The 26303-nt window shown below is 32.0% G+C and overlaps 2 protein-coding genes across 5 annotated transcripts in view; both read left to right on the top strand.

The window, feature by feature from the left end:
* Positions 1 to 26303, top strand: part of LOC132722912 (heparan sulfate glucosamine 3-O-sulfotransferase 5-like) — a 128792-nt gene that overhangs the window by 93517 nt on the left and 8972 nt on the right. The gene's annotated exons all lie outside the window — the stretch shown is intronic.
* LOC132722913 (heparan sulfate glucosamine 3-O-sulfotransferase 5-like) lies at positions 1342 to 16749 on the top strand. 3 transcript variants are annotated; one of them, XM_060707530.1, is made up of 2 exons: positions 1342 to 1487; positions 8476 to 16749. In XM_060707530.1, the coding sequence occupies exon 2, from the start codon at positions 8533 to 8535 to the stop codon at positions 9589 to 9591; it is 1059 nt and encodes a 352-aa protein (XP_060563513.1). In that variant the 5' UTR covers positions 1342 to 1487; positions 8476 to 8532; the 3' UTR covers positions 9592 to 16749. The 3 variants fall into 3 exon arrangements, with proteins under 3 accessions (XP_060563513.1, XP_060563515.1, XP_060563514.1); XM_060707532.1 differs by lacking the exon at positions 1342 to 1487 and adding an exon at positions 8146 to 8168; XM_060707531.1 differs by lacking the exon at positions 1342 to 1487 and adding an exon at positions 8198 to 8386.

Consider the following 26303-nt stretch of genomic DNA (forward strand, 5'->3'; position numbering starts at 1 on the left):
ACAAAGTAATTTGAGAGTGATACTAAATTTTGTGAGATATTCCTAGAGGGGACAGTGTGTTATCTTTAGGAAAATTGATGAGAAAGGTTTAATTCAAACTTTGGTCCATACTGAGTTTATTATTTGCTTATTGTCCCTCTGTTTATATATCTGTCAACATAATTGTCAAGTTTTGACTGATGTGCACTAGACAAGACAGTTGAAACTCATTGGGACTATTGTCAATGTTTGGACTTTTCTGGAGTTTATAGTGTTTAATAAAATTTCTTTGAATAACATAATAAATGAGATAAAAGATAACTTTTTTTGTACAAAACATTCATTATTTGGTCATATTTAATGAAGCTAGCATAGCTAAAAATAGAAAGTCACCTTTGGTTTCCCCATCATCCTGGCATTATTGGATGAAGCAGTGAAACAATTATCCTGTTGATTGATGAAGAGCCTTCAAGGCCCTCTTGTCAATCTGACAAAGTTTGAAAAATTGTTCTCCCATTCCTACCAAAGTCACATACAGTGTACATGTTGATCAAGCAAACATTTGAACAATAGAACATTTAGTTTGAATTGAGATCTAATAAATTTTGACAGTTCAGTATGTTGAATGCCTTTTAGATTAATTTGTGTGGATTTACCAGAATATATTTCCTGACATTGACTATCAAAATTTGATAATAACAGCCACTGAATATTTTTCATGTACATGTATATATGTGACATATAATTCCACTGATCATGAATATTGAAGAGTAGCTATTTACTCTTAACCAGCCGAATTCTTTTATCCTCACTGAGCTAAATACATGTATCATAAATGGACTTGCCCATCTTCAATCTGGACTCATAAATTATGGTGTAAATTTTAAAATATGTACTGACTAACTAATGAACAGTTGCAGACCATGATTAGAGGGCACATATGTGCCGGCTAATATCTTGGATTGTACTGGTGGTGTGGGTCCAATCTGTTGCCAACAGCATGATAAAAGTTAAATGAACTTGTCCTTCCTCTATTTTTGAAAGTGTCCATCACCAGTATTAAAGGGATATATATCAAAATGAAAATATGATGTTGAAATTACTGATAATTTATATAAAAAAAAAAATTTGTTTTTTACAAATTACAAATTAAACTAGCATGCAACAGTAAGGTTTTGTTTGTATTAAATTTGTTCATTATAGTTGTCTAACTAACAGTAAAGGATAATTAAATATTGAAATTATAAATGTAAATAATTATAGTCATGTGATATGACTTGAACTGCTTGAAGCTTGTAAAACTTGAAGAAGAAAAAAATGAAACAATAAACTAATATATAAATGTTGTGGCCTTAATTAGATTATGACAATTGAATCTTTTCAATTGTATACATTGTGTAATGTTTAATTCTCACCAGACATGATGCTATAATTATATGATAACATAGTCACAAGCATGATTGTACTCAGTTTAAAATAGTATTTCTTTGGATCATGGTAAAAGATAGGTATAAACATGTACTCATGATTTATTTTTTTATCAACATTATTTATATGACTAAAATTCAGATATGTTCCATTGCTTATATATTGTCACCTCAGTGCAGTTACAGGTTAACTCCTGTTACTAAAATATCTTGGATAGTTTGGCGTGTTTGTATCTTTCAAGGACATGCACCCTTACATGGGGGGTTCAAGTTGATTGGGTTGTGCGTAAAGGCCTCAACAGACGGTAGGATTTTGAAGTACAACACCAATTAAAACTAAGATGTACAGACAAATCTTAATGTGTGAAGGCTACTATTTCTTGATTTCGGAAACCTTATGTCGAGATGTAAAGGCCTCAACAGACGGTAGGATTTTGAAGTACAACACCAATTAAAACTAAGATGTACAGACAAATCTTAGTGTGTGAAGGCTATTATTTCTTGATTTCGGAAACCTTATGTCTAGATGTAAGGGATAGGACATGTTCTATTTTGAAAATCTTGTCGTACGGATTTTTTCAGACCTCCCACGATGACAAGTAACAGATAAGCAAATTATCTTCTGATAATGGGTGTAATGAATGAAATTCCAGAACAATTAGGGCTTAAAGGTAAACATAGTAGTAAGATGGGGTAAAAATGATGTTGAAAAAACTCTTCAGGAGACTCAAAGTTGTGTTATGTTCGAATCCCAAATTATTCCGAAAATGATTATGTCACGGTATTGAGTTGTTCTCTAATTACATGAATTAGGGGAGGGGAGGTAGTTTGTAGGCGGCTGGAAAGCTTAGTCAGTAGAGCCGCAGTACGGTATTCCGAAGGTCCCAGGTTTGAGTCTCGGTCAGGCTTCACATTAAAAAAAAATATAATTTTTTTTTAAAATGGAGGTGTTTCAATCATTACTCATGGCGAAAAAAGTATTTAGTGAGTAAAGTATGTAAAGGATCAATGTAAAGGGACCTTTTTTAGGGGAAATCTCAGATGATTCTTACTGTGTAGAATTACCGTCTGAATGCAAGTGTTGTATAGCTTTGAAAATTGTACATCTTATCTCTAATTAGTGCTGTACAACTAAATCCTACCGTCTGTTGAGGCCTTAAGGGATAGGACATGTTCTATTTTGAAAATCTTGTCGTACCGATTTTTACAGACCTCCCACAATGACAAGTAACAGATAAGCAAATTATCTCCTGATAATGGATGTAATGAATGAAATTCCAGAACAATTAGGGCTAAAAGGTAAACATTAGTAGTAAGATGGGGTAAAAATGATGTTGAAAAACTCTTCAGGAGACCCAAAGTCGTGTTGTGTTCGAATCCAAAATTATTCCGAAAATGTTTATGTCACGGTATTGAGTTGTTCTCTAATAACATGACTTTGGGGAGGGGAGGTAGTTTGTAGGCGGCCACATAGCTTAGTCAGTAGAGCCGCAGTACGGTATTCCGAGGGTCCCAGGTTTGAGTCTCGGTCAGGCTTCACATTAAAAATATATATTTATATTAAAAAAATGGAGGTGTTTCAATCATTACTCATGGCGAAAAAAAGTATTAAGTGAGTAAATTTTGTAAAGGATCAATGTAAAGGGATCCTTTTTAGGGGAAACCTCAGAAGATTCTTACAGTATAGAATTACCGTCTGAATGCAAGTGTTGTATAGCTTTGAAAATTGTACATCTTATCTCTAATTAGTGCTGTACAGCTAAATCCTACCGTCTGTTGAGGCCTTAAATGTCACTGACACAGGAGCATCCATTGAAATGTATTTTTAGGATTTATTGTAAATCATTTGTAACTTGCTGTTTATGTCAGCAAAACTGCATTATAATGTCAGCAGTTTTTCATGGGTTAGAGCAGTTTTCATGGATGTGTCAGCCATATTTATTGTGTAAGCAATACTTCATTATTATATCCACAATACTTCACTGATACTTCAGAAATACTTAATCTATTGCTACAGCATTTCTTCAACATCTGGCAGGGTGGTGATGGTAGCTAACATTGAATAATTTGTCCTTATCTGCCTTGTATTTGAGGGGATGTTCTTTCAAGTGAAGAAATCATTCATGTAGGTTGCTAGCCTTTTGGTGGCTAACTACCAGTCATTGGTGGCTAACTTCCAGTCAATCAGGAAAATTAAAAAAGTCACCATATGACCCGTTACAAAGTTAGTTCGACTAGAAACACATTCAAAATAAAATTTTGTCTTAATACATACGAGGTATGATCAAAAAGTTCTCAGCCAGATTTACTTCTATAGTCACTACACTGACATTTACACAAGATACGTGGATCCCGATATCTTATTGAAGATAACTGACCGAGTTACACACGGTTTTACCATAAAAGAGGGGTGTGTCATTTAGACCAAATGGATAAGTTGAAATCAGAGCTGTCATTAAGTACTTCTGTAAGAAAGGGATGTCACCCAAGGAAATCCATGAAGACTTCATAGATACACCTATAGCACTGTGAAAAAATGGGCTGCTGAATTTAAGAGGGGCAGGGAGAGCATTGGAGATGATGAGCAGCCTGGGCGGCCAAAAGAGGCCACCAACGATGAAACTGCTGAAGTTGTGCAGGCTCTGGTCATGTGTGACAGAAGGCGAGACCTGTGAAGCATTTGTAGGGTATAAGTGGGTATAAGCTTTGGTTCAGTTCAGGCAATTTTGACTGATGTTTATAGCATGTCAAAGGTTTCCACTAGATGGGTCCCTAGACAGTTGACTGACGACCAGAAACTGACCAGGCTTGACATTTCAAGATATCTTTTGTCTCGCTAAGAGGATGAACCTGATTTTGTCTCAGGATGAAACATGGGTCCATCACTTTGATCTGCTCCTGCCCGCCAATGTGCCATCTCACACATCCCAAGTTGCGATGCTGCTTCAACTGACTGCGGCTTTGAAATTCTTCCCCATTTCCCATATTCTGTGGACTTGGCCCCCTCTGACTTTTACCTGTTTCCGAAACTGGAAAGCGTGGTTAACGTTTTGGAAGCAATGAAGGTGTCCTGAAGGCAGTCAATGAGTTCCTTGAGGACCAAAATAGAGAGTTCTATTTTGAAGGTTTAAACAAGTTGGAGCACAGGTGGGCAAAGTGCATTGATGTAGAGGGCAATTATATTGAAAAGTAAGACCATTAGTTGGGTTCCCTGACTACCGGAAGTACATCGGGCCAAGAACTTTTTTATCAATCCTTGTATAAGCTTGATTGTTACATAGCTAAACTTGTGATCTGCGGTTTGCCAAACAGGAGAAATGAGATGAGTTTATTCTAACATCAGTGAACCAGAAATTATGATTTCTTCAGCAGACGTACAATTGTTTTACCATCCTAACATAAAGTTGAATTATGGTAATCCATTTTCCTTTCAGAAAACTAACAACTTCATTTATTCCTTGAGCCAGTTTGCTGTTGTAAGATAGTGATAATTTTTAAAGAGTGCTTTTTATTGTTAACAGTGTATCTTGTTTCTTAAATACCAGAACTGATCTGTCTGAAATCAAACGTCAACTTTTGGACATAATTTTATTGGTAACTGAGGGAAACTGAGCCAAGTTTCTACTTTGATTGTGTAAACTGCATTGATACTGACAATGACACTGCTAATTTCAATGAGTTACAATGCTAGTTTCATCCCAGGTGGAAACCCGTTCCTTAGAGGGGGTTAATGATTCTTGGATACCATAATGTGGGCTATCCATAAGAGGTGTGACAATCACTCCAAGGTAGATTGATATATGGATACTATTAGCCCATTGCAATTACAGGAAAAATACTGTATAACTGTTATGTTAAGCTGTTGGTTTAAGTAGGAAGATCAGGCACAGAGGTGACAGGTTCAATCCACTTGAGAGGCAAAATTTTTTCACTACTGGCTCATGTGAGATATGTTGTCATTCATCAGTGTCCAAATTGGTGATTACTGGTTAGTTATCCAGGAAACCAGGTAACTTCAATGACCAAATGTATTAAAAATCAATGTTAGATCAATCAGTAGCTATAATATATACATGAAACTTAAACTTTAAATGCTAACGTTTAGTCTTAATATTTTGACAATGTAAGTAATTAAACAGTGTAATTAAATTTCCACAACACTCTAAAGATAAATTTTTCCCATGGCCAGTACCATAATATAGCACCAGGAATCTATCAGTTCACTTCCACACATATATTTCTGACAAGGGAATTGATTTGGTGTGTATGATAATCTTTGAAAAATGGAAAACTGCCAGTTGTGGTCTGGTAGTTCAAGTATTTCTAAGGTAATTGACTCTGGGTGTAAAAAACTGTGTAATACAGTGAAATGAAGTGTACAAAGTTATAGTTCATTGTTTATTTTAGTGGCCAGTCAATTTATCATCATACTTGAGGGATTATATTTCTGCCAGCTGACTTTCTAATGAATAAAAATCCATTACATTATTATATAGTTTGTTTGTTTTAACAAATGTTTCATGTCTGGATTGAACATCTAATGAAATACAAAATTACAGGATTTAATATGAATAATAATTATTACAGATTAAATTGTTGAACATGAATACACTGTTTAAGGTGTGAAACAAATCTGCTATGTTAGCTTTTGTTGAATGTGACTTTGGAAATATAGATGTACATATTATTAATAATAATTATAAGAAAAAAATTGATATGTTTCTTTCCTTAATTGTATTAAAACATATTTTTTAATTTATTGTACAAAAATTTACCTTATCTGATAGTCTGCTCAAAGTGAAGTATGTGTATATATAAACATCATAAGGACCTTGTATGAATGTTTCTGTACATTTGTTGTCTGTTTGGGAATGGTTGTAACAAAAGTTCATCTGTTATCTTTAAAATTGGTCCAGAGAATGGTAATTTGCAGATTTATTTGATTATGGTAATGTCATGTAGTATTATAAGAAACAACAAAACTTAAAAATTTAAAAAATTCATTTTTGACATGTTACTAATAATTATGTCATTTAACTTGCTTATATTAATATAAACAAAGACTAAAAATACAAATTCTTATTTTTTACTGCAAGAATTATATTATTGAACTTAAAAATTTGATCGCATTCTTACTATATTCTGTTATATTATTTTATGAATCTTATTTCAAAATGATGGAAACTGATACTGATTATTTCATAAAGTTCCCTTCTCATATTCTGGTTTCACTTTCATCAAGTATTGATATGAATATATTAAGGGTTGTTAAAAATGTTTATTGAGAATTTATTTACCCCAATACTTTGCTGAAACAGCAGCCCTGTACATGCACATTACTGTAGTCTGATCTGAGGCTCTAAAATACCTTTCATTTTCATCTTTGATATCCCAAAATATTGATAATGGATATGTACAGTATTGTTTCTCTTCCCCATCTTTTAAACTATACAGTTTAAAGGACTCATCCTGCTTGGTATTTCAGAATACCTGACCAGATTGCACACTGTACCGACTCTCTACTACCAGTGCCATAAGTTTATGTTAGTGTATTTTAATGAAACACTCAGTATGATATTTACTAGAAGCAAACATTTATCAAGTTTTGTCAAACAGTATATTAAGTAACTGTAATCAAAGTCTTGATATTTTTCTTATAACTGTACTTTTGTATTGTTTAAGCAATATGTTAAATGACATTTGAGCCGTGTGTTTTAAAGAGATCATTGTGATCAGTTGTAAAGTTTTAGTGTCAAAACATCAATGGGTGGGGGCTTTGCAGGGATGGGGGAGGGGATTTGGATTAAATGGCTGGAACACAAGGGAGAAGTTTAATATAATACCTAACAAAAACATTATTGAATGAGTCAGGTGTAATATATAGAGGATATTGAATGAGTGTAGGGTTCAATACTGAATTTATTGAATGAGTTGAATAAAATTGTATTATGTGAGCCTTAGATGAGCATGATATTGTTTTATTTGCTAAGTTCAATAAATTTATTAATGAAGCTACATGAATATAATATTCTATTTATCACATATCCAAAAAAGAACTGTTTGTGGTAAAAAGAATGGATTTTTAGACGCGCTTATTTCTGTGTAATGCTAACATTCAGCGTGTGTTGAATAACACAAATGATGTCACGTCAAAATATATGCACAGCTGTCCAATACTATTTTTACGGAGTCACAAAATCAGCATGGGTATGTGATAAACATTTATATTATCCAAATGTTTTTAAACAACTGCAGAAAGATAGAATTTTGCAAACTTTTTTAACAGTCCGGGTGTAATTTTTTTGGAGTTTCAATTTGAAAGTGAAATATAGTGTAGTTCTCAAATTTTGATCTATTGCCTCAAATTTTTGATCTATGCTAGTAATATGTCTTATGTAGAAGGAATTGATAAATCTCAGCCAACAGAAGAAAGTTGAAATGATCAGTACTTACATGCAGCACTGGCAGCACTGATGATTTATCAGTGAACCTGGTGCCACTGTTTCTTTCACATTAGTTGTACAAACTGGAAAATGTCTCTTTTTTTCCTTATTTCTTTTTAATTTACTTTGTCATAACACCACCCATTTTATTTAAATTACTCATTGAAAAATAATATTGAGGGCAGCGTATTTGAATTTCCTGTCTCTCTTGTATTGGAGTGGTTATTTTCTTAGGATATGAGTAATGAATTTGAGTGTATTACTTGTATGTAGGCATTCAGAATTAATAATTGAGAAAAGAAGACTCTTATAAGAGGAAGTGAGTTTATTTTAAAGTTAACAGAATTGGCTCTCTTGTTTGTTTTTTATCCTTCCTTCAATTAGTGTTATTGATATGTGTTTGAATGGCGTGGAAAAAAACTAATTTCCAAATAGAATTTTGTGTTTACTTTTTGAGGAAATTTATTACATTGTGCATACAGATACCTATTGTTTTCATTACTTTGATGCTTTTTATGGAATGGAAGCCTCTTCATGGTAATTGAAAATTTCTGATTTATAGACCAGGGACATATTTAGCTCCAAGTTTTCACTCTTTATTAACATCATTGCTCATCTATTTTCAGATCTAGAGCGAAAATGGATGTCCCTGTGGGAAAGATGTTTTCTTTGTGACATGGAGGATGGACCCTGTCAAACTCTTCAAAATGTTGGCGTCAATTAAATTACCATGGCAACCTACGCGTTCTAAGATTGGATGGCCAAGGCGTGGTCAGATTTTCTTATGGATTATTTTCACATCTCTTCTGCTGTTCTTTTGTGTAACCTTGACCTTTAATGGTCATGTCTGGCAGATGCTTGATTCTAACATGCATCTCAGTGAGTATGATGATGCAAATGAAGGATATGGATTAAGGAAGCTTCTAGAGGATCCAGAGGCAAGATTAAGACAGGAAGGCTTGGAAAAAAGGCTGCCCCAGTGTATAATAATTGGTGTAAGAAAGTGTGGAACAAGAGCATTATTAGAGTTTCTTAACCTTCATCCCAATATAAAAACAGCTGGAATGGAGATGCATTATTTCAATAAAGATGAAAATTATGATAATGGGTATGAGTGGTACAGAAAATATATGCCATTTTCAACATCAAAGGATATTACCATAGAGAAAACACCAAGATATTTCATTTCTGAGAGTGCACCGGAACGGATTTTTAAGTTCAACAGTTCTATTAAATTGATTGTGATATTCCGACATCCAACAACAAGAGTAATATCAGACTATTCCCAAGTGTACGAGAATAAACTTGAAAGAAATAAGTCTGTAGAGCCGTTTGAGAAAATTGTGATTGACAAAAGAACAGGCCGAGTGAATACTGGGTACAAAGCAGTGAGAATAAGTATGTATTATTATCATTTGACGCAGTGGTTATTGTATTTTCGTAGACATCAAATCCATATCGTCAATGGGGATAATTTGATAGTGAATGCCTTAGAGGAAATAAAAAAAGTGGAGACATTCTTGGGATTGGATCATGCGATTACTGAAGAGAATGTGTATTTTAACGAGACACGAGGGTTCTACTGTATGAAATCAGGGAATGATCAACATTGTCTTGGTGCTCAGAAAGGAAGAAAACATCCCGATATTGACCCAAAGGTTATAAGGAAATTGAATAATTTCTATCATCCGTACAATCGGAAATTGTTTGCTATGATTGGTCAAGAATTTGATTGGGATTAAATGAGAATTTCACAGCATCATGCAGAGAATAGAAGAGACAGGGAATTTGGGCGTAAAACTCTGGACCAGAAAGTATTAATTATAATGTCATTGTGCATTTTGAAGTTTTTAGTCATACAAGGGGTGTAATCTCATATTGTCAGGTTGTCTCCCCTTGAAATTATCAGTTATACTTGGATATACATGCATGTACTTTACATTATCTGTTCATTTGAAATCCTTGAAGAATGAAGTTTGATTTAAAGTACAGTGAAACAGTATAACTTTTCTCATAGCCATGTGACATCATGTTCTCATGAATTATGATCATGTGATATGATGGATATAATGTTTACATTTTATCATCAGGTATATTATCTGATATTCATATCACAAGATTGCTAAAAACATGCTTAACTGATATTGTAAATTTACTTCCTAGTATTAATACATATATACTTTTTTCCATAAAATTTTAATTATAGTTTAATTAAATGACTATTATTGATACTTATTTTTGCAGATTTACTGGAAATTATTTATATGGATACATCATTATGTTACATAAATAACACATTATTGCATACATAATAACATTTCATCGCTTGAATTGATTTTCACCAAGGTATCATTTAGTATTTTCTGGCCTAATCATTTTTAGCTATTGACCAAATATCATCGTACAATATTTATGCAATAAGGCTTTAATGAATTAGTGATTTGTTTCCATGTACATGATTTTCTATGAAGATATATGTCACAAATCTGAAGTTTCGTTTGGCCATCTTTGTTGTTATTGTTTTTGTTGTTTCGTATGAATTGAAATATGTTGAATAAAGAACTACAGTCTACTTGTGTGTGTGAACTTATAAAGTAGTCTGCTTGTCTTATGTCTAAAAATTGGTTTGAATGTAAGGATTTGTTCATGTGAATATATGACGGAAGTCCTGAACCCTTCTGTATTTAAATAATAATAGTCCATTTCAGTTTTAGAGCACAAATCTGTATGTTAGTCTGGGAGACTGGCAATCACTTGCTTCTAGCAGGTCAATAGTTAGTTAAACTTACTAGTTTAATTGTTTCAGATTAATGAAGGTCACTAAGTCTATCTTTTACCAGGTCCAAAGCAAGGAAAATTGTTATCATATTAACATCATAGATTTTCTTCATTAGGTTTTTATCATTCTTTTTGTTAGCTTTTTTTCCATAACTCATAAAATATTTACAGATGATATTAATCATGGGAGGGTATTTAAGTTTTTTAATACCACACAGCATGCTCACTTTGTAAGAGTAAAAAAAAAGATGTGGGGAATTTTTTGTTTGTTAATGATTTTTTCTTTTCTAAGGTTAATTTTACTAAAGTGTAGAGAAATGGCCACATGGTTAATGGGTCAATATGACACAGTATCTACATGTACATGTAGTTCAATACAAGAAATACATTTGTATGTATGAAGAAATTGGTAGGAATATTGAATTACAAGACTTTTCTATAAATAATCAAATATAAAAAATAAGCTATTTTGTTTTAATTTGTTTCTGTCTGAAAATGTTGTTTGCGTTTATTATTTACAACTTTCAGTCTGAAAGTTTTTTCTTGACATAAAATATTTTCAAGTTTCAGCTAGAAACGTTTTGGTTCTGTTAATTTTTCCAGTTTTGGTGGTAAACTTTTATTTCCATTAATTTTATATCAGTAAGAAACCTTTTGTTTTGGTTACATTTTTGTTTGTCAGTTTTAATGATAGATATCACTTTTTTCCTGGTTTATGATTAAATTTTTTTGTTGTTATTGTTTTTTTGTTGTTGTTTTTTTTCCCCACTGAGTATAAAAAGCTATTTCTGAAATATTTTTGTCAGTTTAAAATGAAATATATTGTTATGTTATTTGTAGGAAACAATATAGATTGTATATACAGTCATTACCCTAGTTTCCATAGATAATTTCCCTAGATCAGTCAATCTTCTTTATACATAATGGACAAGAGACCTTACTAATTTGATGAAGTTTGGTTAAATGGCAAAAAGGTCTTGACATAATTATATAAATGACAGTTACACATTATTGGTTTAGCAGAAGCACAAATGGCAACAAAATCAACAAACAAAAACTCTGTGTAAAAAGCTTTGTTAGATTTTTTTTTTTAAACTTAAAGGAACTCCACTGAGGTCCAAAAGCCTAAAAAATGAAAATTGAATTTCTTACACAGAATAGCCAGAGCACTTAATACAGAACATTATGAGAAAGATAAATAAGAAATATACTAAGAAATAAATTGAAAATCATATTCTGTGCTATTCTAGCTGAGCCTGATGTGAGGGAAAAACGTTGGAAGGCTTTTCAAATTTAGGCCCTTTTTTACAATTAGAATAATTATGCTGGAAAAACGGATTGAGGGAGTGATTTGAAATTTTGCACTCAAGTAATTGGGTAGACCTACACTAGAGGGAGCATTAATCTTGAAAAATTATTACCATGCCAAAAAACCCTCAGTGGAGTCCCTTTAACATTTATAACACAGAAAAAAACTTCTGAAGCAGTAAGAATTTGATTTAGAAGGACTGTACATGTATAATTCTTTATTATTGTTGTTGTTATTGTTGTTTAGTAGTGGTGGTAATGTTGCTGATGTTGAAGTTCTTTATAGACATCTAGGCCTAGACTTGAAATATTAATGAGCGTGACTCCATCATCCTTTAAGTTGCTGGTTTAGAGCATAAATTCTGTCACTATGTTTGTAAAGCCAGTTTTAAATAATTCATTACTTCACATTAGATATTAGTAAACATTAAGGTGCAATACATATGAATATTAAAACTGTATTGAACTGTTAATATACCCGGTACATGTACATTTGATAAAATATTATACTTGAACTGACTGCAAAGTTTGTACTTCTTCTATAATAAAACTTTTACACATCTAAAGTGACACGCCTTGATATGAATGAAGAATGTTCCTGGTGTAAAAATACAATTGCCCGATTTAAGGAAGTATTGTCACAAGCCTTAAAGGGACTCCACTAAGGTTTTTTGACATGATGGGACTGGAAATTATTTTTTCAAGATTATTATACCATTTTTTGATGAAGGTCTTTACCAGTAAATTGTGTGCAAGTCTGGGTATTTTACCTTTTTTAAGATTTGTAAAAGTTAATCAAAGTAACATTTTCACAATCAATGTAAGATTTTCACATTTAATGTTTTCAGGCTTTTTGACCTTAGTGGAGTTCCTTTAAAAGATGTACATTCAGAAGTTATAGACCAACTGGTCCACTTGTCATTGTATCAACTAAAGTAAACAATGTAATATCACCATAAACCAGGGGCAACCTGCAATTTCCTCTTGTAAACATATAATTACCCAAGATAGAAATGATGTGTGTGACTGTTTCAAGTGATACTTTATGGTCAATTGTCCACTTTTCTTACTCATTTTGGTCAGTTTTTACAGCTGTCCATATACTTAACATAGACATTTATGTGCATGGAGAACAGCTTTTAGATAAAGTCTAAAATTATATTGAATTAGGTGTTTATTTCAAGTGTTCTAGGAGAGCTGTTAAATGACATGGTTTTTGTTTGTCAATAGTTGTCATGCTATGTTCAATGTCAGTAAAGTATGTTTATTTTAAAAAAAATGAAGAGAAATTAAATTTCCTGGTATTAAATGTTATTTTATAAATGAGTATTACTGGCTTATAAAAATATAGTTACTTATGCATGAATACTAAATTAAACTTTTAATCAACAATCTATCAAAGACTTTTGTTTATATCTATATGATATTGGTCTGATATAAAACTACATCTATAACTTTAATACCCTCTCATTCTACTCTGTTTGAATCCCACCGGAGACAGTACTTCGCTTAAAGACCTATCCGGTATTGAAGGTTCAATTCAGGTAGAGAGTCCTGTCCATTAAAGTTGAAAAGTAGCATTATTGTCTTAACAGTGTAAGTTTGACATTAATGTAAATTTTTAAAAATCTAACCTTTCATATTTATCTGAACTTTAATTATTTATGACATTTTAAAGTGAAGTTAAATCCATTAAGTCAACAAAAATCAAAAGTAACTTGTAAATATTATTTTACCTCAGTGTAATTTTCTAGTCAGAGGAACTAGCTTTGTGTTTAATTATTACTTGTTTGTTTTGATGGACATAAATAGACTGAAAAAGAGGGCTTTATATTTAGCATTACTTATTACAGATATACTTGCCTGAAATTTTAATATTGCTTTTATTAAATGAATGAAAGGAATGACTGTGCAAAACTGCTAAAATGTTCGGTATTCTAAATGTAAGACAGTTGTATGTATATTAAACTAAACTGGTTTGTGTTTATTAACATGATTATAAGGGATTTTCTTTATGGATTCATTGGGAAAAACTGCTTATATGGTATGTATGTAAAGTGCTTTATTTTTTTATATGGATACAAAAATCTTGTAGATGTACTTAATACTTATAAATAGAATTGGTATGACATGCTGAACGATTGTCTATAGAGATCCCTGTGTCTATTATAGTGATGCCAAGGCCATCTTATTTATATTACAATGTCATATAGTGTTCCTAAGGCTTTATATAGAGAACCCAATGTCATCTAATGATCCTGTGATCCCTAGGCCCTCTTTATATAGAAATCCTAATATTAACTAGTGACCAAAGGCCCTCTTATTAAGATAACACTGCCTTCTTTAGACGCCGCATGCAAAGATCACAATGTCATCTAGTGATTCCAGTTCCCTTTACAGATTTCCTAATACCTTCTATAGAAATCACTATACCATCTAGTGATTCCAATGCCCTCTACATAGATCCCAGTGTCATCTTGTGATTCCAATGCCCTCTACATAGATCCCAGTGTCATCTTGTGATTCCAATGCCCTCTACATAGATCCCAGTGTCATCTAGTGATTCCAATGCCCTCTACATAGATCCCACTGTCATCTAGTGATTCCAATGCCCTCTACATAGATCTCAGTGTCATCTAGTGATTCCAATGCCCTCTACATAGATCTCAGTGTCATCTAGTAATTCCAATGCCCTCTACATAGATCCCAGTGTCATCTAGTAATTCCAATGCCCTCTACATAGATCCCAGTGTCATCTAGTGATTCCAATGCCCTCTACATAAATCCCAGTGTCATCTTGTGATTCCAATGTCCTCTACATAGATCCCAGTGTCATCTAGTGATTCCAATGCCCTCTACATAAATCCTAGTGTCATCTAGTGATTCCAATGCCCTCTACATAGATCCCAGTGTCATCTTGTGATTCCAATGTCCTCTCTACATAGATCCCACTGTCATCTAGTGATTCCAATGCCCTCTACATAGATCTCAGTGTCATCTTGTGATTCCAATGTCCTCTACATATATCCCAGTGTCATCTAGTGATTCCAATGCCCTCTTCATAGATCCCAGTGTCATCTTGTGATCCCAAGCCCTCTACATAGATCCCAGTGTCATCTAGTGATTCCAGTGTCCTCTACATAGATCCCAGTGTCATCTTGTGATCCCAGGCCCTCTACATAGATCCCAGTGTCATCTTGTGATTCCAATGTCTTCTACATATATCCCAGTGTCATCTAGTGATTCCAATGCCCTCTACATAGATCCCAGTGTCATCTAGTGATTCCAATGTCCTCTACATAGATCCCAGTGTCATCTAGTGATTCCAATGTCCTCTACATAGATCCCAGTGTCATCTGGTGATTCCAATGTCCTCTACATAGATCCCAGTGTCATCTGGTGATTCCAATGTCCTCTACATAGATCCCAGTGTCATCTAGTGATTCCAATGACCTCTACATAGATCCCAGTGTCATCTAGTGATTCCAATGTCCTCTACATAGATCCCAGTGTCATCTAGTGATTCCAATGACCTCTACATAGATTCCTGTATTATCTAGTGATTCCAATGCCCTCTACATGCCCTCTACATAGATTCCAGTGTCATCTAGTGATTCCAATGTCCTCTACATAGACTCCAGTGTCATCTTGTGATCCCAAGCCCTCTACATAGATCCCAGTGTCATCTTGTGATTCCAGTGTCCTCTACCTATATCCCAGTGTCATCTAGTGATTCCAATGCCCTCTACATAGATCCCAGTGTCATCTAGTGATTCCAGTGTCCTCTACATAGATCCCACTGTCATCTAGTGATTCCAATGCCCTCTACATAGATCCTAGTGTCATTTAGTGATTCCAATGTCCTCTACATAGATCCCAGTGTCATCTTGTGATCCCAAGCCCCACTAGAGATATGCTTTAGGCTACATTTAAATCTTCAGGTACTTTTCATGGATTCCAATGCCCTTTTTGAGATCCTGTTAAAGTACTTTAGTACTTTTATCATAGTTATTTATTTGTCATAAACATTTTTGCTTTAGTATGAAATTGCAACATACAAGTACTGTTAGAAGTACATTTACATGTATTATCTTATTATACTGTTTATATTAATACAATCTAGTCTTTAATTCTAAAGTACGAAGAATAATTTTATATTGAAATTTTTTCTCATAGTCTCTGACCCAATGAACGTTGTGGATAGTCTCCTGTATTGTTACAATTTCAAGTATGTCTCCACTTCAAATTGACCAAGGTTAAGTACATCATCAAGATTTCTGAATGTTTTTGTCTGTTTTCAAAATTGTAAATGGATATTATTTGCTGTAAAATAAGTGTTATTTGCTGTAAACTGGGTTTATTTTGAGATTGTTTTAAATTGTTAACAGTTATACAATTTAAGTACTAAGTTTTGGATACTTTTTATAATTTTTTGTGTTTGAGGGTGAAAGGGAGATAATTCAGTAAGTTATTCTTCAGGCACTGAAATATCTAATAGATGATTATGAAGAATATTTATTTCTATAGATAAATTTTAAACTATTATGGATCTACAAAACAATATTTCAAAATGAAAGTCCTCCTGAATTACAGTATTAAATGTTTAGATGTTGTTGAAAATATGTTTTACAATGAATAAAGAATTAAATCTTTTCCTGAAGAATAATTTCTTGGATGTAATGCACCTATACTATTTTCATGTTTGTTGCTAATGCTCTAAATGTTAAAATGTATATCTGGTTGTATTTCTCGAACAAGTTGTTGAGAAAAGAACAATATTCATTTGAAATGATTAAAAATGATACAATACACTACCACTTGTTTCTTTTGTTATTTGTTTCTTCAATACAAACTCCTTTTTCAAATCTTTCAACAATTTTCATTTTTCTGTGCTTTGATTCATCATTGTCTGTGCTGTCTGCTTTATGTAACTTGTCTGAGTTAAATCACTTTCAGGTATAAAAGGAACATGTTTGTGTAATGTTTTAGAGGAGATAGGTGTGAAAGCAGATCTCTACATATATAATGAAATCATCTTTATATTCCCACATTTGTTCTCATTGATATATATTGACAGATATAGGTTACTATGTCAGGTTGTGTATAGAATATTCAATTTAAAACTAGTAAGTTTTTTATATCATCTAGGATTTGGTTCACCTGTGAAATATTTTACAATATCTGGTCAAATTGTTTAACAATACTATTAATGAAAACCTGAGTCTGTACAGAAATAAATACTATAATATTATACCGTTTTATTTTGTGTGGAGAATATGGTGGTTTTGTTGTAAAGCATTTTGTAGTTACTTCACTTCAATTCCAAGAAATCAAACCCTTCATTTAAAATTCTTTATATCATCATCATTATTTGATATAATTAGAATTGATTAATTTCTCCTACACAGTCATTAAAAATTATTAATTAGTTTATTGGCACAAAAACTTGAACTGTATATCCTTCCATAATTCAGTACCCTGTACTCATTCACAAATTTTAATTGAGTTTTTTAATGTACATGCCCACAATCATTAAAAAACTTCATTTATTTTAATTAGCCCATCTTGAAAGAATTCTCCCATTACCCAAACATCATTTATAAACTTAATTAACTATCTCACTATCATTTAAAAATAACTGTAATTTATTTACAAATGAAATGATTTATTACTTTATCATTAGAATTTGTTTACCAATTGGTCCAACATTATTTTAATTTCTTAATTTTTTAGCTATACAATATTGATAAAAACTGTAACAATGGCCCACCATTATGGAAAAATTAGTGCTTATATAATAGCTAATGATCATTTATAATAACTGTAACATCACCATGAAACTTTTATTAGTGCACCAAACTTTTATTAGTGCACCATCATTAAAAAAAACTTTTCTTTTTAAATCTAACTTTTGAACTTTTCTTTTTTTCTATTTTCTTTTTTATTTGACCAATATATACCCTGGCTGGCATGATGTTTTTTGTGCTGTACATGTGTGTCTTTCTTGAATTGTCCAACAATTACTGTAACCTTCTGTGGAGATAATTTCTGTATATTCTATAAATGCCTGATGGTTTATTTATTGGGTGATTATGTAGGTGTTAATGGAGACCAAGGGGTCTATATTTGCTCATCTTTGGGGAGTTCTCTAACATAATTATTGTTATTGTCATGCTTTATGATAGTTTTACTTTTAGAAAAGAAAGACCAAATACCGGTACCATGCTAAATACCTTAAATGGACTTGTCCATCTTTCAATCTGGATAGAACCATTAATATTTTTAGGGCAAATTTCAAATAAATATTGGCTGAATATCAAATAGTGCAGACCATGATGGCATTGATGTGACGTTTGATCCTGGTCTGCACTGATTGAATGAGTAGAATCTGTTGCTGACACCAATTTAGATGTTAAAACATTAAAAATTGCCAGAATGTATTTATACATACAGATTTGTGATGGATATTTAACTGGATATTTAACTTGAATTTTTATATTTTGTGTTTGTTAAAGAGATGGTACTTACATGTTTTTGTTGTGAGTCAATTAGAAGTATACTTATGTTAATACAACAGTGAGGGAGGGACCTCTAAGGCTACATAAGTTGTTGAAGCTGCTGACTTAGACTCATTTATGCTTTCTGTGCCATTAAAGTTTTTGCCAAACTATCTGATATCCTGCCAATCAGATCCTATTCATTGGAAAGTGGGTACAACCTGGTGGAAAAATATGCTGCAGTATACTTCAGTAAATATATTATCCTGAAGAAATGCACAATTGGTATTCTTTAGTACTTTATACCATTGAAAACAGGAAAACTGCTATATGACCTTGACATCATCCAGGGAAATGAGGGGGGGGGGGGGGAAGAAAAAAACATAATGCAGCATGTCACATATAAGGATCTTACACTGGCTGCCGGTACAGACCAGAAAATCTGGCTCACGGGTAACTGTTTATGGCAGTAACAAGGCTCTGTCAAGTTTCTGCTAAACAGTTACCTGATAGCTAGATATTGCTGTCTGTGACAGCAGCCGATTTATGTGTGCAAACAGTAGATAATCCTGACTGATACACAAGAATCATTGATATTGCATTCTTAATATTTAGTTCATTTTTGTGTCGCCTCTACGGAGTAGTGGCGACATATAGGGATCACTTCTCCGTCGTCTGTCTGTCCGTCTGTCTGTCTGTCTGTCCGTCACAAAACTTGTCCGGACTACTCCTCATAAACTACTGGTGCAATTTCATCCAAACTTTACAGGAATGATCAGTACCAAGTCTAGTTGTGCATATTGTCAGCATTTTCCGGTTCAATGATTTTTGTCAGAGTTATGGCCCTTTAATAATTTTTATTTTAAGTTTGTCCGGACTACTTCTCTTATACCACTAATGCAATTTCAATGAAACTTTACAGGATTGATCTGTAGCTCAAGTCCTTGCACATATTGCACGGGTTTTCCGGTTGAATGATTTTTGGCCGAGTTATGGCCCTTTGATAAAAAGGTGTTTTTTTCTGTGTGTTGCCAGATACACAAAAGCTTGTCAGGACTACTCCTCAAAAACTACTGGTGCAATTTCATCCAAACTTTACAGGAATGATCAGTACCAAGTCTTGTTGTGCATATTGTCAGTATTTTCCGGTTCAATGATTTTTGTCAGAGTTATGGCCCTTTAATAATTTTTATTTTTAAAAGTTTGTCCGGACTACTTCTCTTATACCACTAATGCAATTTCAATGAAACTTTACAGGATTGATCTGTAGCTCAAGTCCTTGCGCATATTGCACGAGTTTTCCGGTTGAATGATTTTTGGCCGAGTTATGGCCCTTTGATAAAAGGGTGTTTTTTTTCTGTGTGTTGCCAGATACACAAAAGCTTGTCCGGACTACTCCTCATAAACTACTGGTGCAATTTTATCCAAACTTTACAGGAATGATCAGTACCAAGTCTAGTTGTGCACTGTCTGTCTGTCTGTCTGTCTGTCACAAAACTTGTCCCAACATAAAATTGGCCATCATGAGGCGACACATGTGATTACTGATCGCTCTTGTTTAAAAATCAAGTTTAAAGTGATATTCTGATAGATCTACATCTATTAGTGGCTATCAAACATTGAATAGTTTAGTCTTGAAACTCAGAAATTAACATCAATTTATTTATTTGGCATTTTGACATAATGATGTCATATATTTATTCCTCTACTTCCTTTGTTGGCGTCCGCGCCGAAGCGCGGCGCTCTTATGGAATGAGATCAGATTTTGTGAAAGGGCGACAGCAACTTCTCGAGCCTTTTAGTCGGTCATAATAAAAGCCGAAAATTCCGATCGGTATGAGGGTGCTTGATTATTAAATAAGAATGAAATGTCGCGATATGTTACAATGAATTTTCGCAATGCAAACATTTACAAATGAAATAACCTTTTCCGTCAATAAATCGCGCTCTTCGGGGTTTTTTATTTATCATTTTGTAGTACACAGTCGGTTATCATGTCATGGTATGTTATTGTTGTACATGTATCCTAGAATGATCAGTTGATGACCTAAATATTCCAAAAACCTATTTATAGATATATCTTTTTATCACTCCTATCGGTAAATGCCGGTCTCTCCCGGTCTATTTTGACCAGGATTTACTAGTGACCGGCGAATAGTATTTTTTTTGGTATTAAAATGACATTATCAACTTTGAAACATTTTTTTTAATTATTCAATTTGTTATCCGTGTTTAGTAAAGATGTCGAGGAATTATTCAAAGTTACAAATTAGATTTTATGAATTATTCAATTGATCGATAATTTAAAAAATGATAAAGAAAAATACAATGTACATGTACATGGTTTAAGAATAAACAATATTATATATTGAAAGATAAACCATAATTTACTGACTTTTTCCAGTTAAGCTTTGACTTATAATCGTCGGTCAATATGACAATTGAATTCTTAAAATTTATTTTACAATTTTAATAAAAAAGAGTAGTAAAAACTCAGTATTAAAATAGCACATAAAACACAAAAAAGAATAAAAGAAAACAATATTCATAAAATTTGTATTTTTTTTAAATTAAAATTAATAGATATTACAATTATTGTATAATAAACAATTATGCTCAACATGATCAACATGGTAATATAACCAGTGTCATATTTTTACTAACTTAAAGTGTGAACAGATACCTTAAGGGGGTCTTCGCTAATAGCGATAACATGTACATAATAAGGGACAAATGTGTGGTACGTGTTGATCATGCGTTACACATATGGATTATAAATGATTGCATACATGTATATCCGTTGCTATTAATAACCACGATCATAAAGAAATAACAAGTAATATTCTAATCTCTAGCATGCCAATCAAAGTTCATAATGAACAATGTCTTTCGTCCGCTCATTCATAAGTGGTATACATTTCTGGTAGTTTATAAGAATATCTTGTCATCATATGTGTACTAGTTCATCTTCACTTGCTGCATTTCTTGCTTGGACGCCCTTTGATGCTTTGCATCAATGCTTTTCTTGTTTATACTAGAAGGGTAGATAATCTTTGTAGTGGCATATCATACACATCTTTTGTTAGATAAAGCAGTTCTAGTATAACTAAATTATACTGAAGCATGTGCTTCTCATGAACCATTTGGTAAATGTTTATATGAAATAGTACCGTATCTTATTTGTTTGTAATCAAAAATGTATAGAAAAGTTAACATGAACTGAACTCTAGAGAACTTGTGTGTTATTGTTGAAATTCCTTGACAATTTGAAATACAGAGGCATAGCAGTAATACAAAACTTGAAATGTGGAAAAGATAGCAGTTACATTCAAATACTACATTCAAATTCTTTCACACTTGTGTGAATATATGGCAAAAAAACTTAAAGATTCTAGTTATAGTTGGTTACTTTAGGGAGTTTCCCACAAGACAGCCTGTATAAATTTAAATGTGATACTTTGCCAGTATAAAAGTTGAGACTTTTACTGAATTATCTCAATATAATTTGATAGGAAATAAATATGTAAGGAGGTTGTGGGTGGTTTGCTGGGTCTAGATGCATATAAGATAACTATGCCAATTATCTTGACCTAGGCTAACAGCAGAACTAGCTTGTTTTATACTTTAGCCATTACCAAGCTAAGTATTATAAATGAATTTGTCCATCATTTTATTTTGGACAAAACCACTCATCATTTTTAGGGAAAATTTCAATATATTTTCATAATTTGTCAGTTACAATGTAAGAGTATTGCAGCTTGATTGAACTTTGATAAAAAAAAAAGTGTAAGGGTAAGCACTTACATAGGTATCACCTGCTAAAAACTTGGTTAATTGGGTATTAAGGTGTGTATTAAATACCTGAAGGGATGTCTGAAATCTTGAATTTCTTTTTAATTGGCTATTGTATTAAGTGTTTCATTTCTTTTAACACCAGGAAAAGATTGTGTTACGTTATAAGAGAGTAATTGACAAGATATATCCTCTTATAATGTAAAGATGATGTGATGTACATGGTATATTATATTGCTGTCTAAAGTAAGTTGTTTTTAAATAAAATACAAATGTTGTTAAAAAGAAAATAGCATTTTTTCTATGAATATTTCATGTTTTGAAAATACTTATATTGAATGTTCAAGGTAAAACACAATTTTATATTGTGTAAATAGAAAATAAAAATGATGATATTGATTTATGAAATTTAACATACTAAGTAACATATTATTATAATGTGCTTAAAATAGTTTTTAATGTTGGTCAGGTTAGTGTAGGATATGGAGGAGTATAGCACCTTGAAGGACCACAATTGTTAGAATTTCTACAATGTGATATTAATCCCTTATCCTCAAAACTGATAGTTCCAAAGAAAGAAGCTGGAAAAAAGTCTATTTATGAAATTCAACAATTCAACTGTCATAAAAAAACTGCTTTTGTTGTGTTTTTTCTCAAAAAATCACAAAAGAAATAGTTTTGAATCAGACAATTCTTGAATCAGACAATTGGAAAATGTTGAATCCATTAAGCTTGAAATATATCATCAAGAGTAGGGAAAAATACAACAGGACATGATTTATGGTAAAGATAACATTCTTGATAAAATGTCATTCAAAAATGATTGTGAGTGTTAAATAACCTCTCTCACTATAGAAAAACCAATTTCTTTCTTCAAGACTGTATTCATCTGTAAATATTTACTGGAGGTCTTGGCACTTGATTTCGTGCATTTATTGGCAAGTCTGTGACATGGTGGATCAAAATTTAAATAGATTGAGAATCCTTTCAGATAAGTTTTGAAATTATTCTGTCTATCAAATAGAAAACTGTCCTGGATACATAGTTAATCATTTTTTGGAGAGAATTTAGTAGGATGCTTGTGTCAAGTTATGATTGGTATGATGATTACATGACCTCTGATTTATTGTAAAACTTTCTGTTTTATTATTTGTTATTAATTAATGAATAACAATTTCAAAATTGGTGTTTAATTTTATTTCAAGTTGTACAGAAATTAATACACCATGAAAATCAATCAATTGATTGAACTTATAAACAGACAATGAATACGTAAACAGTCAATGAATACATAGACATGCAATGAATACATAAACAGTCAATGAATACATAGACAGACAATGAATACGTAAACAGTCAATGAATACATAAACAGTCAATGAATACATAAACAGTCAATGAATACGTAAACAGTCAATGAATACATAAACAGTCAATGAATACGTAAACAGACAATGAATACATAAACAGACAATGAATACATAAACAGACAATGAATACGTAAACAGACAATGAATACGTAAACAGACAATGAATACATAAACAGACAATGAATACATAAACAGACAATGAATACGTAAACAGACAATGAATACATAAATTGTCAATGAATACATAGACATGCAATGAATACATAAACAGTCAATGAATACATAAATTGTCAATGAATACATAAACTGGTAATGAATACATAAACTGGCAATGAATACATAAAATGGCAATGAATACATAAATGGATAGTGAGTACATAAACTGGCAATGAATACATAAATAGACAATGAATACATGAACAAATGGAATACATAAATAGACAATGAATAATCATGAATATATAAATAGACAATAAATACATGAATAATCATGAATATATAAATAGACAATGAATACATGAATAATCATGAATACATAAATAGACAATGAATACATGAACAAATATGAATACATAAATAGACAATGAATAATCATGAATACATAAATAGACAATGAATACATGGATAATCATGAATATATAAATAGACAATGAATACATGAATAATCATGAATACATAAATAGACAATGAATACATGAACAAATGTGAATACATAAATAGACAATGAATAATCATGAATACATAAATAGACAATGAATACATGGATAATCATGAATATATAAATAGACAATGAATACATGAATAATCATGAATACATAAATAGACAATGAATACATGAATAATCATGAATACATAAATAGACAATGAATAGTATGAACAATCATGAATACATAAATAGACAATGAATACATGAATAATCATGAATACATAAATAGACAATGAATACATGAATAATCATGAATACATAAATAGACAATGAATACATGAATAATCATGAATACATAAATAGACAATGAATATATGAATAATCATGAATTCATAGATTGACAATGAATACATGAATAATCATGAATACATACATGTAAATAAACAATGAATACATGAACAAATGTGAATACATAAAAAGACAATGAATGCATGAATAATCTTGAGTACATAAACAGACAATGAATATATGAACATTCAACAATCATAAATACATAAATAGACAATGAATGCGCAAGCAGAAAATGAATGTAAAAACATTTAACAAAATCATAAATGATCACACAAAAATAAATAAACAGACAATTAAAGCTAATCACAAACAAACAAAAAATACCTAACCAACAAGCTTATCTGACACTGATAACTTTGGTAGCATCCAATCAGCTAAGATAGAAATAGATTTTAATGCTGAGAAAATAATAGAGAGAAAAATAGAAACCTTCAGAACTACAATAAAGGAATAAAATTCTGCTGTTCCCATTATATACACCTGTAGTCTGAATTATCCAACTGAGTGAGCTAATAAATGCTGAAAGGTCATAAAATAATAATTCTGTAATTGATTCCAGATTTCTGGTAAATTAAATTTTCCAGATACCTATTTAATTTACCAGATACCTCAGATTTATAGAAGTCAGCAGCAGTATTTTGAATGTGTTTTAACCATTCCAGTTTGTTGTACTGGGATAGTTTGGCAGACCTCAAGCATCTGAATAATATCAGTGTCAGATTTAACATGAACATTAATTGTGGTAATCTGGCATGAAAAAGTAAATAATTCTGGTTTGAAGAGGTCAGTTGTTATGGCACTAAAAGGTAAATAACTTTTTTATGGTAAATATTTTGGCATGAAAAGGTCAATAATTCTAAGGTTAAGACTGTCAATATTTCTAAAGTCAATAATTCTGAAATAAAAAGATCAATAACTCTATGATCAATAATTCTGGCTTGTGCTTCAGTGTAAATGAGAAAAAATAAGCATGTGATTACACTTTTAAAAATAATTGATTTTATGTTCAAATAAGTCTGGATGTAATTAAAGAATAATGTATATTTTATATTAAAAGTTTCATTAGGATCTAGGGTTGTAACTTTCAATTCTTAATGCATTTTTTAAAAAGTTAATATAAACAAACCATGGTCATATATGATATTATATATTTAATTTACCAATTCATGAACAAGCTCAATCAAACCAAGCTTGCAATGTTCTAAATTTTGCAATGATGGTCAACCTTTAAGGTGTCTATTTTATCTACATTAATGTTATTGTCACATTAATTTTCTTTGTGCCATGCAGTGGCTGTAAAAATTCTCTTAGTATATTTAATAAGAGCTGTTATAATTCAGAGCAGAGCATATGGTTGTCTCAGTGGATGGTTCAAATATTTCTTCTTTATAGTATAATGACCCTGATATAAAATATATTGTCTGCTTTTTCAATTTGTTAGATAGTCTGACTGTTAAATAGAATTTTTATTATACCCCTGCACAACAAAGTTGTAAGGGGGGTATACTGGAATCAGCTTGTCCGTCCGTCCGTCCGGCCGTCCGTTGGATTTTTCTTGTCCGCCCAATAACTTAAGATTCCTTTGACCCTTAGTCTTCATATTTGGCATGGAGGTTAGTCATGATTAGTAGATGACCCCTATTGATTTTGAGGTCACTAGGTCAAAGGTCAAGGTCACAGGGGTCTTGACTTCAAAAAGCTTGTCCACCCAA

Source organism: Ruditapes philippinarum, unplaced genomic scaffold (genome assembly GCF_026571515.1).
Source record: "Ruditapes philippinarum isolate M1 unplaced genomic scaffold, ASM2657151v2 ctg2494_1_1_1_1, whole genome shotgun sequence".
Taxonomy (NCBI): Eukaryota; Metazoa; Mollusca; class Bivalvia; order Venerida; family Veneridae; genus Ruditapes; species Ruditapes philippinarum.